This window comes from Podarcis cretensis, assembly GCF_951804945.1.
Source record: "Podarcis cretensis genome assembly, chromosome: 8".
Lineage (NCBI taxonomy): Eukaryota > Metazoa > Chordata > Lepidosauria > Squamata > Lacertidae > Podarcis > Podarcis cretensis.
The window spans coordinates 42,941,149-42,964,250 of NC_137177.1; the positions used below are offsets into that span (position 1 = coordinate 42,941,149).

General features: G+C 40.7%; 1 protein-coding gene across 3 annotated transcripts in view; it reads right to left on the reverse strand.

The window, feature by feature from the left end:
- PLCG2 (phospholipase C gamma 2) overlaps positions 1-23,102 on the reverse strand; it is a 66,017-nt gene that overhangs the window by 22,836 nt on the left and 20,079 nt on the right. For all 3 annotated transcript variants that reach the window (XR_013842076.1, XM_079989324.1, XM_079989323.1), the window contains exons 3-17: positions 18,755-18,898; positions 17,510-17,603; positions 16,035-16,082; positions 11,530-11,614; positions 9,904-9,987; positions 9,553-9,596; positions 8,275-8,347; positions 6,605-6,706; positions 5,160-5,278; positions 4,980-5,065; positions 4,058-4,178; positions 3,221-3,389; positions 1,835-1,939; positions 1,580-1,669; positions 582-760 (exon numbers count right to left, since the gene is read on the reverse strand). Coding sequence is in view for 2 of the 3 variants with exons in the window: in XM_079989324.1 (XP_079845450.1) it covers positions 582-760; positions 1,580-1,669; positions 1,835-1,939; positions 3,221-3,389; positions 4,058-4,178; positions 4,980-5,065; positions 5,160-5,278; positions 6,605-6,706; positions 8,275-8,347; positions 9,553-9,596; positions 9,904-9,987; positions 11,530-11,614; positions 16,035-16,082; positions 17,510-17,603; positions 18,755-18,898 (1,543 nt within the window). In the remaining variant the exon portion in view is untranslated. The remainder of the gene's footprint in view (positions 1-581; positions 761-1,579; positions 1,670-1,834; positions 1,940-3,220; positions 3,390-4,057; positions 4,179-4,979; positions 5,066-5,159; positions 5,279-6,604; positions 6,707-8,274; positions 8,348-9,552; positions 9,597-9,903; positions 9,988-11,529; positions 11,615-16,034; positions 16,083-17,509; positions 17,604-18,754; positions 18,899-23,102) is intronic.

Genomic DNA, 23,102 nt, shown 5'->3' on the forward strand with positions numbered 1-23,102 from the left:
ACGCTTGCCTCTAGTTTCTTGCTATTTATTCAGCTTGTGAACCAAGAGGAGTGGGAAGGAAGATTGAGAGGAAATAGGGACTGATCAATATTCAGACTAAGAATTTATGGCATGTAAATCATAGCGTGCCAGAAACTGACATTATGGTGCACAGATTTTGGCACTGGAAACAGGAAATGTTAGTCAAAAGCACGAAGTCCATTTGCTCAGTATGTTTACCTGCAGAGTTCAGCAAATCAATTAGCTCATGTGAAAATGTAACATTCCATAAATATAACAGATGTGTAAACCAGGATTCATCATTAGGTTTGAAGGAGAAAAATGAGGGGGGCTTGGAGGCACAGTCCTACTGCCCATCAGCTGGTGGGACAGGAGCATACCTTCAGATGCCCCCCTCCTTGTTGCACCTTAAAACCTCAGAAGTTTGAAGGGATAATTATGAAAGCCTTCCTCTCTCCTTTGCTTGAGTGAGTGTCCTCCTATAAGTATATCTCAAAATGCTATTCCTGTAGAAAAACCAGGAAAATGGCAAACTGCTAAAGCATTAAGAAGAAGTCAAAAGGAAAGAAATTATCTGTTACCAGAATGACAGTGTGTAGTCATTAGGGAAAGCTTCACTCTCCCTCACTAAGAATGTTCCATCCTTGCCACCCATTTCAGCACAATATTCCTGGAGCAGCTTCTCAGCAGTATTTCTCCCCTCTTTCATTTTTCCATGGAACCATTTCTCACCATAGTGCAGTTCAGCACGCTTCACTTCCTACAGTATAAAAGGGGATAATTTCCATTTGTTAACATCGAGTTTGCCATTCCCCTATAAAGCTAACACTGAGCTCGACTCTTGTAGGGCTCATCAGAAAGCATAAAGTTTTATCTGAAGCAGCAGTGCTCCAAATTGAGATGGGGGGGGTGCGCTTGGAAAAGCACTTGCCAAGAGAAAGGAAGGGGTGCCATTTGGCTCCACATGTTGCTGATGATCACCTCTTTTAACGTAGGAGGTGCAGCAGTCCCTTTAAAGGACACAATCTACACCATGGGATAATATAAAGAATTTGATCCTCACTCTCTTGTAAAGTATGGACTCATAAGGTTTTTTTTAATGCATCCAGTAAAGTGAAGTGGCTAAGAAGCTGGAGAATGAAGCATGTGTCTGGTTCACCATTGCCATAAGCTTCCTAGGCAGCCCAAGTGTCTGTTTAAAACAAAAACTAATTTAGCAAGCATGTGCTAACCTCTATACTTAAATCTCTTAACCCTGATCAAGCAGTAAGAGTCAAAGGCTGCTTTTATACTTCAAAGAAGTAAAAGAAGAACGGGGAAACATTATCTCTTAGGTTTATTTTGTAAGTGACGCAACAGGTCATATAGTTTATTACTGAGCTTCACCCAGAGATTGCGAGGTTCCTGGAATTTTGCTACTCCATCCTGTATGCCACATATGAGTGATGTCATATCCCTACGTTATGCTCTCTAAAACCTAAGCACAGCAATGAAACGCAGTTCTCAAATTATGAATACTTATGACTCTACTATGCCTTTAACATCACAGAAAACAGAAACAAATGTATGGTTTTAATACCTTTGATGGTTCTTCTTCAGTATTCTGCTCTATATCATCACTGAATGAGAGCTTTTCATTCGCTACAGCACAATAATGGCGAGTCCATTTCTAGAACACAAAATAACTGTTATAATACTGTACAAAAGCACTGTAAGATTACAGCAATATGCGAACAGCATTCTTTTCCCTCTTCAAGTACAACTCTGTAGGATTTATTTCAGTCACCTGTGAAATTCTGTGCCATAAAATAGAAGCAAAACAAAAAAATTTTACCTGGTCTATGGTGTCCCACATGTAGAGCTCTCCTTGTTGCTTTTTTTCCTCTTTCTTGTCTTCTGTGTTCACATCTACGTCACCTTTTGGCCCCAGTTTTTTATGCTAATAAAAAATGAAGAGAGCAGCTATGAAATAGGAAGACATTGGGGGATTTCTCTGGCATCTCTTAGCTGGGCTTTCTTTCTGCTTTGACAACCTAAGAGCACATCCTGCGTGAGGGGGCTACAAATATCTGATGTAAACTTCCGTACCAACTTGGATGCACCACTGTTTTCTCTCTTTGTTTATCACTGCAAACCGTCAGCCTGTGGTCAGAGATCACTCTGCATACACAGAACAGACCTGTAAAGTTTAGTAAATGAACCAGTCTTAAAACTGATTCATAACTTCTGAATAATTTTTTTTTAAGCCACCAACTACTCAGGCAGCAACTTGGAGGTGGGAGGGGTTAATGAAATGTATACAATTTGGGGGCTTCCCCTCCTTGCACACAAATTCATTTGTCGCATAAAAAGCAGATATGCAGTTTCTCCAGGTTACTTTGTTTGCCACGATGGGGAATGCTGTAGGCTGAGTGTGCAAATCATGCTTCGTTTATAAAACACCTCCATTTATTAAAGGAAAGCAGCTCAAGCCTAAAGCGTGCAAATTCAAAAAGCTGAACTTCCTCTGTGGCTTTCATTGAAACACATTGCATTTCCAGGATTTGTTAAGGAGCAATGCATTCCTGTCAACATGTACACTGGCTGTTTTGGTTGGAAACATTTCTCACAGATGTATTGTTTAATATTATTAGATGTACAAAATGAGAGGAGTCCCCCACCCTCTTAACAAACGCTTGCTCTCATTCTGGAAAAAAGCTGCCTTCTGACTTCGTGATGTTTCCCTTTGTCCAGTGCCTCTCATGTGCTAGGCAAACAGCACTTCAAATGAATATTTATATGCTTAAAAGTAGTTGCAGCTGTTTCAATACAGATGTGCAGGATGCTTCAATCTTAGTTAGCTGCTACCAGTCCACACAGCTGGTGGAGAACCAGAATAGACAGTGCATCCTAATCAGCTAGTCCAGGCTTCCTCAACCTTGGCCCTCCAGATGTTTTGAGACTACAATTTCCACCATCCCTGACCACTGGTCCTGCTAGCTAGGGATCATAGCAGTTGTAGGCCAAAAACATCTGGAGGGCCGAGGTTGAGGAAGCCTGAGCTAGCCTCTCATACTAGGGTTGGAAAATATACAAGGCTTTCTCCAGAAAACTTTATGTATTTTTGATTGTGTGTTTCAGTGCCAGGTGCAAAGTGCAGGAAGCTGCTATCTTCTGTCGGAGGACAGGAGGGAGACACCAGCATCCCCCTAGCACATTTTCTTCAGTAGATGCAACTTGCCTTAATGATGAACCTCTCTTTCAGCTGAGTTGGTGATGGCAGCTGATCAGCACTAGCTTCGATGGGCTTTGTTAAAAGCTGATCCCCAAGTACTTCCTTAAACACTTTGGCAATGTAACGCTGCTGCTCCACATTGCAATGCTCCTCAATTGACAAAACCACTGGGTACCTTGGGCAAAAGAAACAAAGGCAAGGGGAAGAAGTCAATTTCAGGTAAGAGCTCTATCTAATCAGACCATGAGCCCATCTAACCTAGCATCCTTCCTCCCATAGTGGCCAGCCACATGCCTCTGGGAAATTCATAAACAGAGCACAGAGGCACTGAAGCTTCTGAATACCCAGCAACTGCTTATCAGTGACAAGCCAATTCTGGACACTGAGTTTCCATATAGCAATCTCAGAAGAAACTGATACCGCCTTATCCTCTTTTAAAGCCATCTAAGCTGGTTGCTCTTATATTATTTATACAGTATACTACTACTACTACTATTACTACTATTATACATGCATCTCAGTACGACCCAGGCTGAGCAAAGCCAACACACTGTCAATTCATCACTCTCCTTTCAACCCACCTAGCACCTGCCTGTCCCCAATACTGGACCAATACATTAAAAGGTTCTAGTAATATAACACAGCTGTACCAGGGGCTTGGACCCAGATGTCCCTTTGGTTCCCTTCCAGCTCTACAATTCTATTATTCTATTCATATTAAAATGACCTCAAACAGCCATAATATCATAATGGCGGATTTTAAAGAAATATCACCTAAACTGTCATAATTTAATATTTTATTCTTAGGAAATATTTTCATTTAAAAAAGTAATGGAAACCTACTCGGATGTGACAAATGCATGTTCCTTGATGGCTTGCACAACGTCATCAAATTTTATCTTTGTTGTCCTTGTCCATCCATGATAAATGATAGGCTTCCCATCAGGACCATCCCAGCAATCCACTAGTGTAGGCAATGAAGGAAACATAAAAAGTGTGATGTTCAACTGACAACATTCTGTTTCCAGAGCTTTGGAGTGCTTGATCCCATAGACAGAGAAAAAGGTAGCCATGCTTAAGGTAAGGTTACCAGACATCCCTGTTTCCCAGGGACAGTCCCCGGATTTACAAATCAGTCCCCATACAAAATACTCTGAAGTTGAAAAAAATGTGGTAACCTTAGCTTAAGGACCACAAAGTTTAAAGACAACTCAGCAATTCAGACAGCAAGGAAGAAGAATGCAAAGTACCTAAGAGGGAAATGATGTCTGCTTCTCTACTGCTGCTGCTATGAACTGGAGAAATATTTTGCAAGAGAAAGTGCCTGTGGAACTCTGATTTGAAAAGGGAGAAAACTGTTTGTTTGTCTTTACTGAAAGAACAAAAGGCAGATGCAGAGACTGGAAGCTCCAGACCAACTTCTGCAGCTGCCTTTGTGCTTCCTTGGCATTTTCTTTATTTGATCCCCAACTTTTATGTGGTTTCTTATTGGCCAACATGAGGATCACTTGCAGCAGTTTCTCTGGTACCTTAAACTAAAAAAGTGAAACAACGGCTGATATGAACACTGAAGCCCCCTGATTACTTTAACTAAGGTGACAAGAAAAAATGAGGAGACGCCAAACTAAAATGTAGAGGTACAAAGCTAGAATGTAATGGGGTTCCACAAGATCCTCTTGTAATTGTCCCTTTCTCCTAATAACAGGTACAGTTCAAATTCCTACATCTGGAATTCTGGGGGAAGTATGGAAAACAGGTTACTCACATTCAATACATCGGCACCCCATTCGGAGACATCTTATGTAAGCTTCTGGAGAAGATTCACTACGAAGCTGGTCTCCTGTGAGGTACCTAGGTCATAAAGGATTATGTTAAAAGGAACTGCACATTTGCCATTTTATGAAGGATGATGAATATATATATATATATATATTTAGTAACTTACGTATTATGTGAAGAAGATATCCAGTAGTGGGACAAAGGGTTATTCATGTCCTGAGGATCTATTGAGTCGTATTTGTCATCCCATATGCTGTTTTCTTTTGAAAAAAGGTAAGTAAGGAACTAAGACAAACAAAGAGAGAGGGAAATATAAGTGAGTTTCAATTTTTAAAAAGGACAAAACCAAATGACCGATCTCCCCAACTAGAATCATAGCACAATGTGAAACAGAAAATAAATCAAAACAATTAGTTTTCAACTAGTTGGTTAGGACCCGCAACCTAAGATGGATCACAGCCGTGGCATCCGCACCTTTTCCTGCCTTGGTTATGGGATTTGCTGTTGTTGAAGAAGAGGAGAGAGAGGGTGATCAGCAGTAAAAAAGGACATGCCTCTTGTATGGATCAGTATTTGGAATTGTGTTCCTAAGAGAGACTTGCCTGGTGCCACCTCTTGTTGCCTTATCAATGCCAGGCGAAGACTTCTCATTGGCCAGGGTTTTTTTTAGATGTTTTGATATTGTTTTATCTTACTGGTATGGGTTGTTGCTTTATTGTTTTAATCAAGTTATTACTTCCAATTTGTTATGGTTTTGATTATTTTAATTGTTAAGAGACTCTGGAAAGAGTATTAGAGTTAAAGAGTACAAATTAAACTATTGAATTCACTGCCACAAGCTGTGATGGTGGAAGCCAACTCACTTGAACCACATCCATTGCCCTACTGGCTTGTGAAGGACAGGGTAGAAAATGGAGGCTTCCAACCCCTTTTGTTGTTGCTGTTAGACCACCTCCACTATGCTTTGGATCCAGTGGAACTAAAGTGGTCTGGTCTGACCCTGCTACAAAACACCACATTATGTAGCTGTCCTCTAGCTACTGCTGGTGGGGGAACCCCAACCAGCAGAGCCCTCCAAGCCAGCAGCACTCCTCTCCAGCAGCATAGCTGCAATAAGGCCATCTCCTAATTCCAATTCCCAGGCATCAACATGGGAGGGGGTGTGTACGATTGGGCTCTTAGGTGAATTTGAAAATAGGATTATACACACTCCAAGTCTAAACAAAATAAAAAAATTTCTTCTAGTAGCGCCTTAGAGACCAACTAGGTTCGTTATTGGTATGAGCTTTCATGTGCATGCACACTTCTTCAGATACATGCACACAAAAGCTCATACCAATAACAAACTTAAGTTGGTCTCTAAGGTGCTACTGGAAGAATTTTTTTGTATTTTGTTTTGACTACAGCAAACCAACACGGCTACCTACCTGTAACTCCAAGTCTATTAAGGGCTACTACCTCCTGGTTGCAAGACGGTGCTTGCCTGCACATGCCCTACTGATCGCCTTTCCAGAGGCATCTGGTTAATCATTTGGGGAAATAGGATACTGAATTAGACAGGGCTCCTTTTTTGCTTATGTAGAAATGTTGAAAATAAAATAAATAACTTACCTCATCAACATACAGAAAGGGTTCATCCGTTTCTCTCATAGTGTCATCTACAAATTTAGACATCCGTTCTCTTACTTTATTAAGATCCTGTGCCCAAGATTCCTGAAAATTCAAGAGTATACAAGTGTACTAAAAATATATCTCCATATATCTCCATCGTTGATTCAAGTAATTAATGTGTGTGTTTCTTTTCAGGCACAGACCACCACAATAGAAATGAGCTGGCATTAGATAGGTTTTGTCTACAGTTGCAGGGGACTGAAAGCTCTTACAGCAGCTGATGGGAAACCTCAAACAGGGAGGGGGATCCCGTGCAGAACCAGAAGTTGCTGGACTATAAATTCCACCACTGATCATTCCCCATGGTGGCTGGGGTGGATGGGAGTTGGAGTCCAACAGTATCTGGAGAGCCACAGGTTCCCCATCCTTTACTTAAAGCAAATAAAATCAGCGTAATAGCAGCTTTTAGCAAGCATTTTTTAAAAAACACAATGAGGATGTCTGCCTAATGTTAATAGGCAGAGAGCCCATTCCAGAGCATATATGCTGCCACACTGAAAGCTCAACTCCTCCCAGTTGTGGAGCAATGTTGTGTGGCTTATTTAAGCGAGGTGATTGGCTGCAGTAACGTCTTCCATGTTATCCAAACACATGGCCATGTGAACCCATTAGTTTGGGTTCCATCCTCTGGAGCAACAGAAAACAAATCTGCTCCATCATCTAGCCTTCAAATATTTGATGAAGGCTATCAGATATTAGCAGGGACGCAGGTGGCGCTGTGGGTTAAAGCCTCAGTGCCTAGGGCTTGCCGATCGAAAGGTCGGCGGTTTGAATCCCTGCGGCGGGGTGCGCTCCCGCTGCTCGGTCCCAGCGCCTGCCAACCTAGCAGTTCGAAAGCACCTCCGGGTGCAAGTAGATAAATAGGGACCGCTTACCAGCGGGAAGGTAAACGGCGTTTCCGTGTGCGGCTCTGGCTCGCCAGAGCAGCGATGTCAAGCTGGCCACGTGACCCGGAAGTGTCTCCGGACAGCGCTGGCCCCTGGTCTCTTAAGTGAGATGGGCGCACAACCCCAGAGTCTGTCAAGACTGGCCCGTACGGGCAGGGGTACCTTTACCTTTACCTTACTATCAGATATTAGCACCACCTTTTATTTTCTACATAACACCATGCACAACAACAACAAATTATCTGATTCTGTAAATTCATAGCTACTTCTATGTGCAAATTTGAGGCATCATCAGGTGAGATCCAGTGAGCCCCTGACACAAGTTTCATTCATGTGTGACCCTGATTTCTGCTCATTCCTGTCTGTGGCCTCCAAAGCCACATCTTACACCATTCTAGAGGGTCTCCCTGAATGAAGAAGATAGAAATGCCCTGTTAAGCATAGGAACACAGGAAGCTGCTTTATAATGAGTCAGACCATTGATTTACCCAGCTCTGTAAAAATGTCCATATTGACTGGCAGCAGTTCTCAGGGGTTTCAGAAAGAGTACATTCTCGGCCCTATCTGGAGATGGAAGGGATTAAACCTCGGGCTGCCTGTATGCAGAACAGATGCTCTACTGGTGCCCTGCAGCCTTTCCCTCAAACCACGCTGTATCACTATATTACACTCATGCATCTTTTCTTTTCATCTTGCTGATTATGATTTTTTGAATCATCTCACCTGCTGTTCATGTAGCAAAAATCTCTGAAAGTCGTGCAAGTGCACTGCTGAAGCATCCGGGCGATCTGTGTTTCTGCAAGAGAAGGGAAAGGAAAAGAGCAATTATAAAAAAGAACATCAGCAAAACAACACAACCAAAATATGAGACCATGCCATAGCAAATAAGAGAATTCTATCCTTTGAGGAAACATAATTAGGAAAATGAAACTGATAAATAATCCCAGTCACTGAGGATTTGAAATTATGTTTGCTGTCTTTATTCAACAATATTAATTTAAATATACTAGTATTATAAAAACCGGTTAAAGCACTGAATACTAGCTATATCTACCTGAACCTACTGTACCTACATGATCTTAACATACAGGATGCAGGACTCAAAAAAGCAGTCTCCATGAAAACTAACAAACTGGGCTCTGTAGCAACATATGCAAATATGAACTAAGAATTGTTTATCTAATTAAGAAATTGAAAAAGAGTAGTTATGCTATTCTTGAAGCACACAACAATGGCACAGAGTACTGTGGTACGCTGATTAATGAGTCTAATCTTGATTAGATTAGGAAATCTCATTTATACACAAACTACTTCATCTACAAAATACAACTGTAGTCATTGGCTTGGTAGAGGTACAGTATTTCTCAGTCTGTTAACTAAGAGTAAGAGATTGAAAGTAATCTGGAATTTCCCACTCCCTCCCTCCCTTCCTTTTTTTGGTATTCATTATGGCATGGTACTCAAACATCTGTACCAAAATTAATGCTAATCATGGTTCCCTTTAGCGAGATATTACTAACAGCTTCTGTGTACTGTTCTTATGGGCATTTACTAATCCTTGACAAAAACATCCTCAGGTCATTTACAAAAGACTGTCAAATGAAAATAAAATGTCAAACTTCACACAGGAGTTATTTTTCATTTGCAGACCGGTGATGAAATTATTGTTACAGTTTATGAGTGATACAGTAAACCCACCCACCCACTCATAATCGTAGCTCGCTGCTTAATATATTATGAAAAACAATCACTTCTTGGTAGTGGTGCCCTCCCTGTGGAATACCTTGCCTTCAGATGTCAAGGAGATAAAGAACTACATAACTTTTAGAAGGCATCTGAAGGCAGCCCTGAATCGGGGAGTTTTTAGTGCTGGGTGGGGTATAAATAATAAAATTATCATTATGATTATTATTATTAGCATTGTCATCACATCCCAACAAGCTTCATATCCAATAACTTAAAGCACAAATGTGGACAAAGCTGCATGAGAAGACATCTCACCCTAGAAGAAACATAGTGGAATCCTTCTTGAACTCATCAAGAATCTGGGGAAGGAAACAATGACAAACAAAGCATGTAAACTTGCTCATTCAAGTAGAAGTTTCTTCATTCAGGTACTTCCTAATTCTGCAAAACACATTCACCCTTCCCTATTCTCTCAAGATAGTACAGATTTTCTCCTCTTAAAGAGACAACTACGCTTCTCAATCTTCAAAACTGAAAGAAAGGAACTAACACAACATGCTTGTATGTGATGGGACAGGGAAAGCCTGCATTCTAGGAAAGTATTGTATTCAAGTTACAACACAGCATGATAACTAAAGGGGAAGTAATGTGGGATAAGAGCTTTACCAATTTCTGTTGCTCAAACATTATTTTCTTGTAGAACAGATGAAATTGCTCAAAGCTAAGTTCTTCTTTAACAGCTTTTATTTCCTGTAAGGAGGAAGGGGAACAAGCAATGACACCAAGTTTAGTTTTCTCCAAAGGCTGTATCCATATAAAACACAAATCTCAAAACATTATAAATGAATTCAACTGTTTTAATTTTGTAGATTAGGAACCAAGAGAAATGTAATTGTATGCAATGTATAACAATTTAAACAGAGAAAGCATCTCATACTGGATTTTCTGGTCTTTTCAAGCTCTTTTTCTATAAAACATTGACCTTTCCCCCTGCCTAATAAAAAGAAAAGCTGCACTCTGAAAATCATTGGCGTTGATCTTAGTAAATGTTCCACAATCTGAATATGGAAAGATAAAGGAGGAACCATTGGGTCAGGGTGCTTATCCTTAAGAGCACCATTTACACCAGGCCAGATGTCAATGGACTACAGGTTCTATCATTCCTGACTTTGCTGGCTGAGACTGATGGAAGTTGATGCCCAAAAATATCTGGAGAGCCAGAGGTTCCCCATCCTTAATATATACAGTAGTACCTCGGGTTAAGAACTTAATTCGTTCTGGAAGTCCGTTCTTAACCTGAAACTGTTCTTAACCTGAGGTACCACTTTAGCTAATGGGGCCTCCCACTGCCGCCATGTCGTGATTTCTGTTCTCATCCTGAAGCAAAGTTCTTAACCTGAAGCACTATTTCTGGGTTAGCGGAGTCTAACCTGAAGCGTCTGTAACCCGAGGTACCACTGTGCTGATAACGCTACATAGCAAACACAATTAACCCTTTAACTATAACCTCTCTTGAACTATAATATAATGAAGGGAAAAGGTACACAGACATTTTAAAGTAGTAAACAAATGGGACTGAAAACGTGAAATATATAGTTCTTTTTTCCAAAGCCAGAGTATACATAAAAGTTCTGCTGGTGATAAAACTGGAAGCAGAGCAATGGAAGCAACTGGAAGCAGAGCCTCTAGCTTGGTAGATAAATACATCCGTTCCACTACTCCCCAAACTGCAAGTATATCCATTTCCCTCATACCACCAGCAAATATCCCGAGCAACAGGGGGGCAGTGCACAGACACTAACTGTTTTCCACTGGGGCAATGAAGCAATCAGCAAGGGAGAGGGAATTGGGCCCTGGAGACAAGCATTCTGCTGTATGTTTCCTTGAAGTCCAATTCTCCCGCAGACTTCCTTTCAGGAGCAATGGGAGGGCTGCCCGCATTGACACAGAAATAATCCAAAGGATTACACATCTGGAATCTAAGGAAGTTCATCCTCATTTCCCCTTCTCCAAAAAAGGGCCACAATGAGGAAATAGCCCTCAGAAATTTTCAGAGATCCCCCCTCTTGTATTCTAGTTTGGAAAAGAGTAATCTGTATCCAGCATTAGAGTTGGGAAGAATATTATCAGAGCAATGGGGCAAGGTTTTTACCTTTTGATGTTGCTACAAATGTAACAACAATTACTTTGGAGCCACATCAACTATAAAATAATATGGATGATGCAGTATATATATATTTATATATATGCTATACACACCTGAGCACAAATATAGGATCAGCATATACTTACTGCAAACTTATCTTTCAGGAACTTCACACTGCTCACTTTGAAGTTTACCGATGGGAGAACAGTCTTCAGCTCTCGAAGGCTGATGCTGAAAGTCAGAGAACAAGTAGAGAGATGAACAGCAATGTTCTTGTAGCCAAACTGCATAGCACCAAGCCTTGTATTTCACCAACATGCAACTTAAATGACAGAAAATGGCAGAAAAAGGTCTCTGGTTCAACCCTTTGCATCTCCAGCTGAAAGAATCAGACACAGACCTTGATATTCTGCTGCCAGAGTAGAAACTACTAAGCAAGATGAACCAATTCTCAGATTTGGTATAATGCATCAGCCTCAAGGTCAAACAAGTGTGAAAAAAGTGTGCAACTTTTCTAACCTTTTTTAAAAATTAAAACGTTATTGCAGAGCATTATGAATTTGTTCAGATCAGTGGGCTCCACCCTGTGGGAAGTCAGCTTGGGTGCTTTGGGTTGAAAAAACAGTCAACAGAAAAACCTTTAAAATGTCACCTCTGCAGCAATTAATTCATTAGCTTGAAGCTTAGATTAACATAACTTTTTCAAAGCAGGAATGTGTATGACATAGTAAAGGGAGCTGCCTCAAGTCCGAAGTTCATACTTAAACTGCAATGTTTTTGCCACCCTAAGCAACATAGGGCTTTACTTTACTGATGAAACTAGCCTTGATCTCACACAGCTAGATGTTGGAACAGAAATTATAACAAAGGAGTCCGTAGTAAGCAGGAAAGACTCGTGTTACTCATTTACAAATCTCTCACTGACACTAGTCCTCCTTTTGATATACCATAACATTTTAATGGCATGCTGCTTTGATTTCAGACTTATCCTGCCAAAAAACTTCCACCCTGGAAGTATTCTACATATACAACTTGTACCAACTACCCTTTGAAAACCCCATTTACCAAAAAATGGAGACGGAGCACTCTGTAGACTTGACTAAAACTAAATTGCTATTAGCACAGTCTACACACCACATTCAATGGTTTATCAAAATGAGGTTGATCTTCCTAGATTTTAACCACCACAGTAGTGTGCAGGAGAAACAAACGACAACCCCTGGCTTAGCACTATGCCAGAACTGGAGCTCATGGTCAGTTTAGCGCCAAACAAATCACAATCTGTAGCCAAGGTTTGTTCTGGTCATGGCTTGTTTAGACCACCATCACTAATTCAGTTGCAACATTCAGCAAGAGATTGTGCTTGTCGCTCCTGCACAGTACCAGGGAGGAGCAAATGGGGCAAGATCAATGCATTCACAGCAAACCATTAACTATGGTTTATTTGTGACATTTGAATGGTGCCAGTGTCAGAGAAACAGTACAATGACTATGCAACTGTAAAATGCAGGTCTTAAAGTACTCTCAAAACACAGAACCAGACAACTTTGGCTCCCTGCCTTTCCCAGCAAGTCCCTAATCTAGGGATTCAAGAACTAGGGGTGTTTGAAGCTTCTTTAATATTTAATTATAGGAATTTGTGGCTAGATCTCATGATTGCAGAGAAAAGCAATTGGTAGTGGCACCCTCCCTGTGGAACGCCCTACCTTCAGATGTCAAGGAGATAATGAATTACATTTTTAGAAGACATCTGAAGGCAACCCTGTATTGGGGGTTGTTGATTTTAAAAAAATGCTTGCTTTTTTATGTTTTTAGATATGCTGTAAGCCACCCAGAGTGGCTGGGGAAACCCAGTTGGATGGGCAGGGTATAAAAAATTATCATCATCATCATCAAAATGTGTAAGATGTGTCTTAGAAACCAGATTTCAGCAATCAGAGAGCTCAGTGTTGGTGCCTGTACTACTCTCTGACTTTGTGTCTGAGATATTTCCTGTCAATATAATTCCATTATACACTTGCTGAATTTTAATTTAAGGTAGGTGGACTTTGACACTGCATTCAGCTTAGTCTGAATACAACTTTAATGTTGAAAAGGAAGTGGCCTTTGAATTCTAAGTAAGCCCTCACATTACCCTCTCAGTTACCTCTGCTTTTCCATATTCAGTCTCCTATCAACTCAAAAGGGCAAGAGAGTGAAATGTTAAAAATAATCGGGGGGGGGGGGAATAGACACTACATATGCATATTTCCACTTTCCCAACACTTAATGTAGCTTGCATAAGATTTGTTCCACTAAAGATCTCCTGCACATCACAATACTGAATTTGAATACTGGTCCAATTAGCCCAATACTGACTGACAGCAGCTCCCCCAAGTCTTGGCCAAAAATCCTTCTCAGACCCACTACTAAGAGATCATTTAAATGGACACGCCAAGGTCTGAACTTAGGATTTTACACTTGCTAAGCATGCACCTCCTGATCAACTATCAGGATTCTGAGGGTTCAAACCAAGTTCATGTTTTTCCCTGCTAAATTTGGAGCCCAAAAAGCAATGCTACCAGTTCTCTCTTCCTTAATCTTGGGATAACAGCAGCTGTGTTGCTGTTCCATGTTGTGAGCAAAACACAGCAAAAAGGATTTAAGGTCAGATAGGGCACATTTATGGCAACTGCAAAGGCTCTGCTGCTCCAAGGATCTCCCATGCATCACAACCCTTCCTTATTGTGGTGTTTTATATCTAAACACAGGTGCCAGCACAGCTGCCATCAAATAAACAGGCTGCAGTTGGCACTTTGCCCTTCTTCCGAGAGAAAAATTCAACCTTAGTCATAAAAATTCTCTTGCTGAATAACCTGATCCTGTTGCTGCCACATACTACTAACAGAAGCTACATGCACTGAGATGCATTGATCAATCATTTACAACTTCCAGAGGGGTAGTTGTATTAATCTCTTGCAGCAAAACAAGTCTTACTGCATCTTAAGGACTTAGAGACTGAGGGCTCATCCAGACTTCATTTTCTGCCACATTTCTAGGCATAGGTCCGTATTTTAAAGCTCTATGTCCAAGTGGTAGTGGTTTTTTGGTTTTGTTTTGGTCCTGGCACTTCCCTGGGCCATTTGCTCTGATTCAGTGGTAAAACATGGGTTTTCCCAGGGAAAGCACCAGGACCAAAAAAAGCCCGCTTGGACATGGAGCTTCAAAGTGCAGACCTATGCCTAGAAAGTGCAGCACAAAGGGACATCTGGGTGAGCCCTAATTATGGCATAAAGTAACCTATCCATCGGTAAAGGTGCTGCAGTACTCTTTGTTGATCAAGCATGGACAAACTGTGTCAGCTATTTGGTAGATCATGATTCCACTGCTGGTCCAATATTTCGGCTTCTCTTCCCAAACATCACTGAACACTAATTTATGGCAACATCCCCCAGTCTGCCTTACTTAAGATGTCCAAACCAAACTTCTCATGTGCATTTTCAGTCCCTTCCCATCCTTCTATGTCTGTTCCAAATTTGCATGAGCCCCTTTGCAAGACTTCCACCAACTTGCCACCTGGATAACCATTGCAGGCCACAATAACAGTAAATTTTGCCTTCATTATAAACATACATTGGTTTTATATCAGTTTAATTATCATCATGACTCCTACACCACAATCGGAAAATTGCAGTGTGTGGAGGTGCCAAGAATCTTGCTGGAAATTCCTAGTCCACCACCACTAGTTTCCTTGGAATATGAAATTACTACTAAACCAATTTAAAGTCTGTGGTACATATATGCCCTTAGGCTTTAACAATGTAAACCCTCTTCAGATGTTCACTCTGAATGGGTGAATGGGCAAGTGAAACTCCCTTGATGACAACCAGGCACCTTTCCCAGCCAATGCATTACAGGAGGTAGTCTGCAGGGGCTGCCTTACTAGCATGTAGGGCAGGCATAGGCAAACTCGGCCCTCCACTTTTTTTGAGACTACAATTCCCATCATCCCTGACCACTGGTCCTGTTAGCTAGGGATGATGGGAGTTGTAGTCCCAAAATATCTGGAGGGCAGAGTTTGCCTATGCCTGGTGTAGAGTTTTCAGAATGGGGGGTCCTCACTACAAGTGTTGCTGCTTGCCTTTCATACATTCAAAAGGAACATCTAAAGAAGACTATACACAATCAGGAAAACTACTCCTCATATGATGGGAGACTTTCAGATCACACCACCACCCATCTTTGGTGCAGGCTGCAAAAACAGGATGCAATAATCAACTATGGATTTGCTCAAGAGCAACCACACCACTATTCAGGCCTGATTTCTGTAAGAGTTCAATATGCATGCCTACATATATATTACTGTACAGTAATACCTTGGGTTAAGAACTTAATTCGTTTTGGAGGTCTGTTCTTAACCTGAAGCACCACTTTAGCTAATGGGGCCTCCTGCTGCTGTTGCGCCACCGCTGCACAATTTCTGTTCTCATCCTGAAGCAAAGTTCTTAACCCAAGGTAATATTTCTGGCTTAGCAGAGTCTGTAACCTGAATGTATGTAACCTGAAGCGTATGTAACCCGAGGTACCACTGTACTGATATCCCAATTAAAAAGTCGCAAACGAAGACAGACCCAAGCACAAACAATGCAGACACTGAAGACAGCAGTTTTACCTGTTTCTTCTGGACTGATCCACAGAGTAAATCAGTTTTCTGAGCCAGCTATAAGAAACACATAAGACACAGCACTGGTAAGTTTTATGAAGAACTAAACAAACTCATTCAGCAATTTTGGCTTCAGTGCAGATAAAAGGAAGCAGAATTGCCTCTTCATTCTGTTATCAGTTTTTCATTTGCAGGAGTTGGAGAAAAACAAACAAATAACAGCAGCAATTTAAATTACTTCTTCCTATTTACATGGGTCTTCCAGCCCTCTTTCTGCTCTTCTCCTCTTTGTACAAAAGAGGTGCTAACAAGGAAAACCAACTCATGCCATGTAAGAAACAATACTGCAAATATTACGCATGATGCCAATGACCTGGTTCACATGTAACATTTAAACATAGTTAAAATAAACAATGGTTTGTGTGAATAAGCAGTGTGCTGCCAGAACAGGCGCTTTGCTCCTCCACTGCTGCCAGGAAACAAGCCATCATTATGAGCACAAGCCGAAGTATGTTCTTGCCTTACCATTTATGACTTGCCTGGAGGGAAATAAACCCAAAGACCATACCTTGTTTCCTGGCATGGAGAAGCACATTACTCATTCATGTTAAACCATAGTTTATTTTCAGTACGCTTGACATGATGTGTGAACCAGGTGAATGACAGGGATTTACATCAGGATTTAGATCAGGGCTGCATTGGAGGTCAAAATTCCACCCCACCCCCCATGTTTTCTCTCTGTGTCACCCCCAGAGAGCATATTCAGAGAGACAGTTTGAAACAGAAAAAGAGACAGGGAAAAGGGATTAACTCCCCTTCCCTGGGCCCAATCCAAATCACCCTCCAAAAACTATATTTACCACTTCAAGAAAAATGAGAGCTCCACAAACCTATTGCTCACTGTCTCAAGTCCAAGTCTCTATGTGAGCTTTAATTATTTTATTTCTAGGTGTACGCCAGAAGGTTTTCAGTGCTAAAACGTACACTTACACTATGCAAGTACGTTAATCAGGGAGATGTGACAGACTGTAGATCAGAAGAACGCACAGGTTTGTCACTGTGCAGCCAGCCCCAAATTTAAAGTACAAAATGCTCTTGGTGCAAGTCCACTAGTTACAATTCCTGCTATCCCATGTCAATTTGTCCAAAAGGCTAATTCATGGAATCATAGAGTTGGTAGCAATCCCCAAATAATACTCTATGTTCCAGTGGGAGGGGCTATAATACAATGCCTGTTTGGAGTGCAGAAGACCCGAAGTTCAATCTCTGGCATCCCAGGTCAGGCTGAGAAAGGTTCCAATCTGAGACCCTGGAGCTTCCTATGTTCCTAAAATAATTTAGCATTCTTCAGTACCAAGTACAGCACACATGGCGTAGCACATTAAGAAGTTGTTACTGCTTTTCTTACCCTGTGGAATTAATTGAATTCCTAAACTCTTAAATTCCTATCATAAGAAAAATGGGAAATGGTTCCTTCCACATACCTCTCTGTAATTGCTGGAGTGGAAGCATTCACTGCTTCTTGATGCAAGATATTCAAGCCACACAGCCATTTGTCAGCATCATCCTTTGAGTCAGCTGCAAAATTAAATGGTATGTGAAGGAACACTCAATCAGGAAGAAGGCAGGTTGAACTTTTTCAACTGCACTGCTTTATAATGCAAACCCATAATGCTGAAAGAAACTGTCTGCATGCACCTGAAAGCTAGCAAGAAATAGTAAAATCTCACCAAAAAGGCATCCCTTTAAAAAAGAATGGCACTAAAAGTTAGGATTTTTAAAGCTTCAGAAGGAATAATTATGGATATATGCAAATGATTTTCATTCTGTAGCACAGAGTTAATGCATATGTGCTTTCTGCTTCCTCAATATTCCACATATCCCTTGAAATGAACATAACTTCTAAACATCAGAGCATGGTGTGTACATTCTCAGACTTCTTGATAGTCTGCAATATTCTAGGATGACATGCTCCCTTCCTAGTCACCCAAATACTGTGCACAGACATTAGTGTTGTTATATAGGATGTGTCCACAGAGTCTCAGATAGATTAAATATAAGGTTAAATCAGAATAAGAAATTAAGTATGTTTTTTAAAGCTCTGGATAATCTGAGTTATCTATTTAACCCCTTCCTCAACAACCTACCCTGGTCATTTAAAACTTCTCAGTAATACACTGTGTTTGACTTGTGCTAATCAAAACAGTAAAAATTCGGGGGGAAATGCCCACAACATTATTTATTTGTTGATGCTATGCTGGCATTAGACAAAACAAGTTTGTACCAGTGAAAGAAAACACTTAACCTTGAAATGAAGATGCTCAACAGCTGCCTACCACATTCAGTAAGAGTACTTCCATTTTCTTAGTTTTAACCACTCAGCTTTTAATCAAGCCTTGAAGTGAGCCAGGCTGCTTTCCAAGGAAGAAACTTGTCAGAGCTAAGGGCCAAGCACTGGCATATATTAATTCACAAAACACAACCTAACTAAGTGTATGCAGCGTTTTTGGTACTTATTTGCAAGGCTACTTCATCTTATAAGACATGGAGAAGTACACACAGAGAAGAGAAAACAGAGTAGAAGGAGAGGTGAATGGAACAGAAAAGAACTTTTAAAACTCGGTTACATTTGAGAATATGGATTAAGAGGATAAACTAAAGACAACATGGAAGAGGTGGTGTTTTCATCCCTGATCATAAAAAGAGAAATCCAAAGAAAACACATTTACCTGCTAAGCTTAAGGTGTTGAGAACAAACTGAGTACCATAGAAAATAGTAAAACAAACGTCATCTTTTTGCCGTGCTGCTTTCCCCCGCTCAAAATCCTTTGAGTTTTTTCCTGGTCGGATTTCCTTTATTTCCATCAAATCCACTGAAAAGAAAAACATAACTGTCAACTGAACATATGCTCTCATGCAGAGAATGAATGACTGTTTGCTTACTTAGACACTAGTTTATAAATTGGCAAGTAGTTTATAAACTGCAATGTCAGCATGAAGAAACTGTTCCCTAATAAACTGCGGAAAAGAAAGCAAAAAGAGCACAAGTTACTTTGCAGTATTCCTCAGTTTAACAAATGGAGAGAAAGCGGAGGATTGCACAGGAATAGCTGAAGAGGCATCCTGCTGAAAGGATAAATTGATTTATTAGATTTCTTTCCTGCCCTTCTTCTCAAAGAAGCCACTTAACCTTTCCCCTCGCCCACTTGCTTTCCAGAATCCCTTATTCTGACCACACTATGGCATTTCACTGGCATATTTTTGCACCGGCACTGCTCCAATAATTCATGGTAATGAGGCACAAAGGTCAGTGACCCCCTTCTCACTCACCACCAATTCTATACCCTGGGGAGGCCAGTCCATTAGGGCAAATGGGGAACTGCCCCACCAACCGCAGTCTTGATTCCTCAGGCCTACCTGCCTTCTTTCTTACAGCCAATCCAAGGGATGGCCCTGGCTGTCAACTTCCTTCTTAGTCTCACCGTTTCCCTTCTAGAACCCAGCAAGGATGAGAAGGGAGGCAAGACTAGAATTGGTGGGCTCTGCTTGTCATTGGCCCTACATACTGTTGGCTACCTGCCAATCCTAATGGGACATCGCTGTCTGCACTCCCCAAAAACATTTGTTGAAAAGTTTTCATCACAGCCATGAGGAACCTTATTTCCTTAGTGAAAAGCTGGTGTTAAAACTGCAGCACTGTTCCAAGTTTCAGGAAGCCTGCAAAAATTGAGAAATGGTATGTCTCTCTCTTGCGTTCTACAACTTGCTAAAGCAGGCACAGGCAAACTCCGGCCCTCCAGATGTTTGGGACTACAATTCCCATCATCCCTGACCACTGGTCCTGTTAGGGAAAGAAACACAAGTAATGTGCATTCTTCTGATAAAACACTTATTTGTAAACTGAGGAAGTGGTTTCATTCCGCTTTGCAGGCTGGATACAAGAACTGATGGCTGCTTCTACTTATTTCTTTACAGGTCAAGGGTTACTGTTAACCTTTCTACATGTGGAGTAAAAAAAATAATTGTACCTCTGTCACTCAAATGTGTTTACTGAGCCATACCACAGTTTGTTCCGGTTTGTTAATGCTGAGCATAATTCAGATTATTCACATAATGTAGTGGTACAAACATTAAAGGCTCACCTTTTGGGATTATTCAGCTCTAATGAACGTTGCATGTTTAAGAAAATCAGCAAAATGTGATGAAATAGGGTGTTGGTTTTTTTTGTTATTATACAAAAAGCAACAACAAAAAGCAAATTGGCTTTTTACAGGGAAAGCCTCAGTAACAGACCATTTGCTTTGCAAGCAGAACGTCCCAGTTTCACTTTCCAGCAGCTCCTCCATCAGAAACTCTGGAGAGTCATGGCCCGTCATGTACTGAGCTAGGTGGACTAATGGCTTGATTCGTGTGTCCCTATAGCTGCCTTAAGCAGAAACTATGCATGCCTGTTGCTGCCCTGCATTGCATTGCATGCAGAGGCACAAGGGGGCAAGGGGAGTATGTTCCTTCATAGTACCTCCCTGCCCCCATTTTAGCCTTGTCCCCCTGCTGTATAAATGAATCTGCAATAAAATCCGGAGTAATGTGGGAGATTCCAATATTATCATCATCTTCATCACCATTTATTAAATATCTATACCACCATTCATCCGAGCATCACAGGGTGGTTTACAATACGAGCATCCTAAAATACATCTAATCTAGTCCTAAAGACAGGACATGGTTCATTTTTAATGCATGCTTCGATAGATGTGAGCGTTGTCTCTTTAAAAGGAAATATTCTGACATGCAAAGGATGAACTGAGCAAGTAATCCAAGGTGGTTGTGGTGTTCTAATCACTCAAAATGAAAATAGGTACTGTTAATGGCAGGGGCAAATGACATGAATCTTTTTCCAGAAAAAGTTAGCTGGGCGCAATTCTTACTGAAATAAATGGAATTTGAATTAGTCATGACTAATCTGTCCTATTAATTTCAATGAGACATAAACATGGAAGTCTCCTGGACTGGGACTGTTTCTCTGTAGTAGTGATGCAAAAAACAAGATATTCCATAGTCACAGGGTAGGTCAAATCTAAAATAAATGAAGATGGCTACCTAGGGCATCTGAATTTAAGAGGTGCTACTCTATTCTGGAAAATGCTGTAGTGTAGTCATTTTGAAGACTGTGGGGTTTTGTTTTTTCAGAGAAGGAACTTGACTCTTATTTCCACTCCTCAACCTCAGAAAGGTTGGAAAGTGTGCAAATCAGAAGCACAAAATTAAAAAGCCTTTGTTTTCTTTTGCAAATCTGCCTTACTGTCCTCAAGGGCAAAAACAATGGCTTCATTCTTACATTTTACCATTTGGTTTTTGACTATCAAATAAACCCTAGGATGCAACACAAAGATCACATGATGCAAATTCTGAAGCAGTCTCAAAAGTAAATGGGATACACATCTGATTAAAGCAATGTAACATTTATCTTCAGAAATAAAGCTGAAAATGTGATATACACAATAAATTAAAAGCTATTTCTTCTAGAGGAGAAGCACATAATTTTACAAACACATAATTTTAGTGCAACAAAATTTATTAAGGATTTCCAGGACTTAAAATACAGACTGCTAACATCAAGGTTGCATAAGGGCTGTGTCCAAAGACATAATGCCACGTGCATTTAGTTGGAGGCACTGCAACGAAACCACAGAGTTTAGAAAAATATAGACCCCACACAGCAGCTATAATTTCTCTAACCACAGCCATAGCTTAGTAAAGCAAGAAGTCTTAAGTTTGAACACATGCATTTTAAATTCAAATGTTCACTATAAAACAACAAAGTGTCTCATGGCACTTCAAAGACTTACACAACCATTATGCATAAGCTTCTGTGTAGCACAGTCCATCAGATGCATGAGTGTTACACTGAGTTTCAGGTTTAAATGAAACACGAGGGGGTTGTAATCAGCAAGCTCAGAAGGAAATGAAATGCAGAAATGCACAGATGGTGATAATTAGATTCTTAACAGTAGCTATTCACAAAAACCAACAGACAGAGACATATTGCCATCAATAAGCCAATTAAAAAAACATGTCATGATAAGATTATTGTGCTCATTCAGTCCATAAGTGATAGCACTGAACCTCTTGATGTATTGCAATTCAGTGGTTTTACACTGCACTCTACCTTTGAATTTCCTCTGTTCCAGTGTGGTCACTTTACAGTCAGTTACAAAGCGTCCTGGAAGGTTGAAATGCACCCCCCACACCCACCCACCCGTTTCTCCATATTGTCATTTTTAATGCAGATTTCTGTTCACATAGAGAATGGTCTATATTTGTTCTACACAGAATGCTAATAAGAGCAGTGCTAGCAGATGATGGCATATATCACATTGGAAAATAAACAAGTAAACTAACCCCTGGTTTTGTGGATGGCATTATTAGATCCTGTAATAGTGTTGCCAGAGTAGAGAGGGCAACACATCTGGCATCTGGATCTGCCGCAGGGTCTGAGCCAGTCCCTGTATCTGTTATGTGAACTGCAGTTGCTGGTAAGCAGGTGTTTGGTGCTATAGATCACTGGCCTTTAGATCACTAATAATACATTTGATGGGCTTTAATTGGGAACTATAGTACCAGCCCTGTCAATCAAGTTTTTTTTATATATGTTATTTTCACCAGTTTGAATCTTTCAGAATGAAATCTAGTGAATTTGCTAAATTATGCAACATTCTCAAATCATATTTCAACAAAAATGGTAGCTTGCCCTGCTTTATTCCATACAGCAATAGACTACAGTAGGCCTGAGGTGGGCAACTGATTTCCTTTGCAAGGGAAATATTCCTTTGGCGAACAAAGTCAGAACTGATGAGGGGCAGAGGCAGAGAGACAAGTATTCTGGGCTAACTAATTTGGAATAAAGGTCACCCCGCTACAATTTTCACCATGGCTACCTCTTATTAGAATTCGCAGCACTATGCAGCTCTGCTTATAACGAAGTTCCACTGGGGTAGTTAGGTTCACTCTCAATGAAGCTCAGAGAGGGATTTTTAAGAATAAAACAGACCAATACAGCTCCTGCTTTAAAAAGCA